Source organism: Chlamydotis macqueenii, chromosome W, assembly GCF_036417535.1.
Source record: "Chlamydotis macqueenii isolate bChlMac1 chromosome W, bChlMac1.mat, whole genome shotgun sequence".
NCBI lineage: Eukaryota > Metazoa > Chordata > Aves > Otidiformes > Otididae > Chlamydotis > Chlamydotis macqueenii.
Genome location: NC_141592.1, coordinates 50,760,294 through 50,766,376, shown reverse-complemented (window position 1 = coordinate 50,766,376; position 6,083 = coordinate 50,760,294). Strand labels below are relative to the sequence as shown.

General features: G+C 50.7%; 1 protein-coding gene across 1 annotated transcript; it reads right to left on the bottom strand.

Annotated features, from left to right (window-relative positions):
- Positions 1-2,723: 2,723 nt before the first annotated feature.
- On the bottom strand, positions 2,724-3,620 carry LOC147596789 (uncharacterized). Its single transcript, XM_086769643.1, has 2 exons — positions 3,563-3,620; positions 2,724-3,496 (listed from the first exon to the last, which is right to left on the bottom strand). Exons 1-2 carry the CDS (start codon positions 3,618-3,620, stop codon positions 2,724-2,726), a joined length of 831 nt encoding a protein of 276 aa, XP_086625769.1.
- Positions 3,621-6,083: the final 2,463 nt, after the last annotated feature.

The window sequence follows — 6,083 nt, the reverse complement described above, 5'->3', positions numbered from 1 at the left end:
AGTCCAGATGGAGGAGGAGCTCTCTAACTGTCTCCACCTGTACCACAGGGGGTGTATTCGGCCTGGCATCCCAGACTTCCAGATTAGGGCATAAAGTGCCCTGAGGATAACTGATCTGCCTATTAAAGGCAGAAGTAAAGAAGGCGTTGAGGACCTCAGCCTTCTCCTTATCCTCAGTGGTCACATTCCCCGCTGCATCAAGTAAAGGGTGTAAATTCTCCTTGTTTCTTCTCTTACCACTGATATATTTGTAAAAGGATTTCTTGTTCTCTTTTACTGCAGTGGCCAATCTGAGTTCATGCTGAGCTTTTGCCTTCCTAACTTCCTCCCTGCATACCTTAGAAACTTCTTTGTAATCTCCCCAAGTAGCCTGTCCCTTCTTCCAGAGGACATAGACTCTCTTTTTCTTCCGGAGCCTCAACAATAGTTCCCGGTTCATCCACACCGGTCTTCTTCCCCTACGGCTCGCCTTACGGCATTCAGGAACAGCCTGTTCTTGTGCCTTTAAGATCTCCATCTTGAGGAGCGTCCAGGCTTCCTGGACCCCTTTACCCTTAAGGAGCGACTCCCAAGGGACCCTCGCAACAAGCGTCCTGAACAAGTCAAAGTCCGCCCTCTTGAAGTTCAGGATAGCCGTTCTGCTAGTCGTCCTTCTGACATCTCCAAGAATAGAGAATTCTACAATTTCATGGTCGCTCTGCCCAAGACAGTGCCCAACCTTCACGTCTCCCACCAGTCCTTCTCTGTTGGTAAAGAGTAGGTCAATCAGGGCACCACCCCTGGTAGGCTCTCGTACCAGCTGCATAAGGAAACTATCTTCCACACCCTCTAGGAACCTTTTGGACTGTTTCCTCTGCGCTGTATGATATTCCCAGCATATATCAGGGAAGTTGAAGTCTCCCACGAGAACGAGTGTTGGCGATCGCGCAACTCGCTCAAGCTGCTCATAGAACGCCTCGTCCTTCTCTTCATCCTGATTAGGCGGTCTATAACAGACCCCCACCACGATGTCACCCCTACAGGCCTTTCCTCTGATCCTTATCCATAGACACTCAACTGTATCATTCCCAACCCCAAGCTCTTCAACGTCAAAATAGTCTTTAATATAAAGGGCCACACCACCACCCTTCCTTCCTCGTCTATCTCTTCTGAAGAGCTTGTAGCCTTCCATCACAGCACTCCAGTCGTGGGAGTGGTCCCACCACGTTTGAGTAATAGCAACCAGGTTGTTCTGGTTTTGTTAGTGAGGGGGGGGCCTAAGGTGGTAGCTTCTGTAGGAAACTGCTAGAAGTCGCTCCCCTTTGTTCAGTGGACTCGGCCGGGCCTAGGGCGGACCCGCTGCTGGCCAAGGCCGAGGCAATTGGTAGCAGAATGTCCCGTGATAACGCCTCTGCGATAATGTATTTAAGTAGGGGAAAACAGGAAAAAGAGGGAGGAGAAGATGTGAAGCAGCTGAGCGGGGGGCAGAGAGGGGGAGGTGCGAGCCTCATGGGCCTTGCAGGCCTCACCCTCTGGCCTCCCGCCAGGCAGCCGACTGGGCCCAACTCGGCCCGGCCTGGCTGCAAGAAGTGGAGAGGAGATGAGAAGTGAATAAGATGTAAAAAGGATCCTGAGAGACGTCTGCCAGCCTGTTGTGAGGAACGGCTGCAGACGCCAAGGTCAGTTCAGAAGGAGGGGGAGGAGTAATGCGGCTCCTGGCCAAGATTCCTCTGCAACTCGTGGTGAAGACCATGGTGGAGCGGGTTGTCCCCCTGCAGCCCATGGAGGTCCACGGAGGGGCAGAGATCCACCTGCAGCCCGTGGAGGACCCCACGCCAGAGCAGGTGGAGGCCTGAAGGAGGCTGTGGCCTGTGGAGGGCCCGCTGGGACAGCTGTTCTAGAGGGACTGCACCCCGTGGAAGAGATGACCCACGCCGGAGCAGTTTCACGAAGGACTGTGGCCCGTGGGAGGGACCCCACGCTGGAGCAGAGGAGGAATGCGAGGAGTTCTTCCCCTGACGATGATACAGCGGCATAAAACAACGCGTGATGAACTGACCGCGACCCCCATTCCCTTTTCCCCCCCCGTGCCGCTCGGGAGGGGAAGGTAGTAGAGATAATGTTAAGCCCGGGAAGAGGGAGGGGTGGGGGGAGGTTATCTTGTTCCCTGTCTCATTCTCCTGCTAATTTTAGAAATAAATGAATAGTTTTCCCCAAGTCGAGTCTGTTTTGCCCGTGACGGTAACTTTAAGGATTTCTCCCTGTCCTTATCTCAAACCTTGAGCTGTTTTTCTTATATCATCTCCCCCTATTCTCTCGGAGGGTGGGGGGAGCGAGAGAGAGACTGCGTAGTCTGGTCCCGATCGGGGCTGAACTACGACACAGGTCATAGTTATCCTGCCGCACAATCGCTTCCAGCTCCTCCTGCTTGTTGCTCATGCTGCATGCATTGGCGTAGATGCACTTCAGCCGAGACAGCTGCCTCAGCCCCAGATCGAGCACCGTTCCCCTGGGCTCTTCCCTTGTGGGCCTTGTTTTGTCCCCTTCCCCCTTCATAGCTAGTTTAAAGATCTGTCGATAAGCCCCGCCAGCTCCTGTGCTAGGATCCGTTGCCCCCTGTGAGATAGGTGGTTTCCACAAACAGAAGACAGGCCAGGGGCCGAGTAAACTGCCCCATGATCAAAGAACCCAAAGTTTCTCTCTCGACACCAACCTCTAAGCCAATTATTCATTAATGGAACTTTTCAAGCCCACTCCGTGCCGCTCACTGACCCTGAAGGTATAGAACAGAAGATCACTTGAGCTCCTGCTCCTTGAACCAAACGCCCTAAACCCCTGAAATCTCTTTTCATAGTTCGTAGGCTTCTCTGTGCAATTTCATCACTGCCCACTTGAACTATGAGGAGTGGAAAATAATCAGTGGGCCTAACCAGCTGTGGGAGTTTCCGGGTCATGTCTCTGACCCGGGCCCCAGGAAGGCAGCACACCTCCCTACGGGTAGGGTCAGGCCGGCATATTGGGCCCTCTGTCCCTCTCAGAAGGGAGTCACCTACAACTATCACCCTTCTTTCTTTTTTGGAGGAGGCAGTCTTCAAACGTGGATCCGACTGCCTCACCTTGCGCAAGCTAGGAGGCAGCGTTCCCACGTCATCCTCACTCGCCTCTCCCTCCGGTTTCAGGGCTTCAAACCTGTTACACAGAGGGACCTGGGGAACCGAGGTAGGTTGGGATGGGGGTTGCCTGTGACGCCAACCTGGGACCTGCTGCCATCCCTCCTCTCCTCTCAAGCAGTCCCTCTCCGCTTGACTATGGCAAGGGAGAGGGTCCACTACTCCCTCGGTCCGGGGGGTGCAATCTCTGTGTCTTTCTCGCAGAGAATCACTCCACCAGTCAATCTCCCGCTCGCACTCTCTGATACTCCGTAACCTCTCTACCTCCTCCCTAAGCTCCACCACCAGACTGAGCAGCTCGTCTAGCTGCTCACACCTCGCACAGGCGGCGTCCTTCCCGTCCTCTCCTGGCAGCAGCAGGCTCAGGCACTCCCTGCAGCCAGAGACCTGAACTGCCGCATTTTTGGGCAGACCTTCTGTCTGGGTTGCCACAGTCTTCTTGGGGGAAGCCCGCTTCCTGGTGAGGACCATGTTTAAAGCTGTGACATCAGGGCCTGTCAATAGGAGAGCAGGTCGCCCGAGAAAAGACTAGACCCAACTCCCACTCCCGCTGCTACTGTATTGAATGGGGAGTGCGGGCTGCTCACACTCTGATCACCTCCTCCGTAGGTGGTCAGTAACACCTTTACTCACTTACTGTGACATGTGGGCGAGATGTCTCATGTTCTCTTGTCTCATTGTTCTCTGTCTCATTATCCTGCTTTGATTTTAGTAATAAATGAATAGTTTTCCCCAAGTCGAGTCTGTTTTGCCCGTAACGGTAACTTTAAGGATCTCTCCCTGTCCTTATCTCCCCCTATTCCCTCGGAGGGTGGGAGGAGTGAGAGAGACTGTGTAGTCTGATCCCAATTGGGGCTGAACTACGACAACCATATACCACAGGCACAAGTGATAGTTATAATCAAGAGTATAAACTTTTTGGTGTTTAAAATTATACATAACGCTTTCATTAAAAAAAGCAAAAAAAAACCATTGACTTAAGTTTTCCAGTTTGGGCTTTCTACAGGGGCAGAGTAGTGTCATGGGTCCTGTCTGAGCTCTGCCACTTCCTCCCCAGGGCTTGCTGGTGCCCAGAAGAATAGCTGTGCTGGAGTACTTCTCCCTCCTAGAAGGGAGGACAGAAATTGTAGAGCCTTGGTTTAAGCTCACTTTTACATAAAAGCTTGAAATATATAGATTATTTTTCTTTTTTTTTGCTGCCTTTCATAGGGAAATGAACTCTTGGGACAGGATAGCAAAGGAAAATACAATTTTTAATATATATATATAAATGATAATAATACTAACAGGAAGAATAATAGTAAGAATAATAACAACCTTACAAAGAGAAACAAAACTGTCGGCTCTCTTGCCGACAAACCAACCCAGGACGCACCAGAGCCCCGCTCCGGGAAAGGGAGAGCATTACACGGATACTGTCAAGCTAAGCCTTCACTTTAATACCGCGCAACACAGTGTTAAATACCCGTACACCCGTTGCGCACGCGCTCCCTGTGCTCATGGACCTATCCGCGCGAACCGCTGCGGACCGCCCCTCCTGCGCACTTCCCACACACGTGCAGCCCATCCGCACTCATGGCCTTGTTGCTAGGCTGTAAGTTTGCCCAACACCACCCACCTGCTTGCTGATGTGACCCAACAATCCCCCCCTCTATGCTAAATCATTTTAGTCTAAAGTTGAAATCTTCCAAAAGCAAAATATAAAACTTTCTTAAACCACTGATCTATAGTTCTATTAGGTACATAGCCAAAAGTAAAGCGATGGGCTTGTTTTCCAAGCAATTAAATTGAAAACATCATAAAGAAAAATAAATGTTTCTCAAATCAAAGGCACAGTCAATAACAAATAATCCTGCGGAAACTTCTCTTTTTTTCAGCAACCTTCTTATACTTCTTAACTTTGAAATCAAATTAATAGATGTCATGAAGAAAGTAAAAGCTTCCTTGAGCTGTAAAAATGTTCCTGCGATTTATAGTTCTTATCCAGGTAAATTCGAGCTCTGTTACAGTCTTTCATTGCATAACAATTCTTTAACAAACTTGTCCACCTGAAACATGGATGTTTCATAATTTTTTCCTCCAAATTCTTTGATAGCGTAGAGTCATGAAGTGGGGATACAGCTTGAGTAGAGCTGATGTAGCACATGAATTGTTCCCAAAAGTTGGCACAAATACAGGCTGGGTGGGGAATGGATTGAGAGCAGCCCTGAGGAGAAGGACTTGGGAGTGCTGGTGGACGAGAAGCTCAACATGAGCCAGCAATGCGCCCTTGAGGCCCAGAAGGCCAACCGCATCCTGGGCTGCATCAAGAGGAGCGTGGCCAGCAGGTCGAGGGAGGTGATTCTCCCCCTCTACTCTGCCCTGGTGAGACCCCACCTGGAGTACTGTGTCCAGTTCTGGAGCCCCCAACACAAGAAGGACATGGACCAGTTGGAGAGGGTCCAGAGGAGGGCCACGAAGATGATCAGAGGGCTGGAGCACCTCTCTTATGAGGCCAGGCTGAGAGAGTTGGGGCTGTTCAGCCTGGAGAGGAGAAGGCTCCGGAGAGACCTGATAGCGGTCTTCCAGTACCTCAAGGGGGCCTACAAGAAAGATGGGGAAAGGCTGTTTAGTAGGGCCTGTTGCAATAGGACGAGAGGTAAGGGTTTTAAAATAGAGGGGGGTAGATTTAGATTAGAAATTAGGAAAAATTTTTTTACGATGCGAGTTATAGAACACTGGAACAGGTTGCCCAGAAAGGTGGTGGAGGCCCCATCCCTGGAAACGTTCAAGGCCAGGTTGGATGAGGCTCTGAGCAACCTGATCTAGTTGGGGATGTCCCTGCTCCTTGCAGGGGGGTTGGACTAGATGACCTTTGAAGGTCCCTTCCAACCCTAACCATTCTATGATTCTATGATTCTATGAAAAGTTCATTGTTACACTGGTGTCAGAATA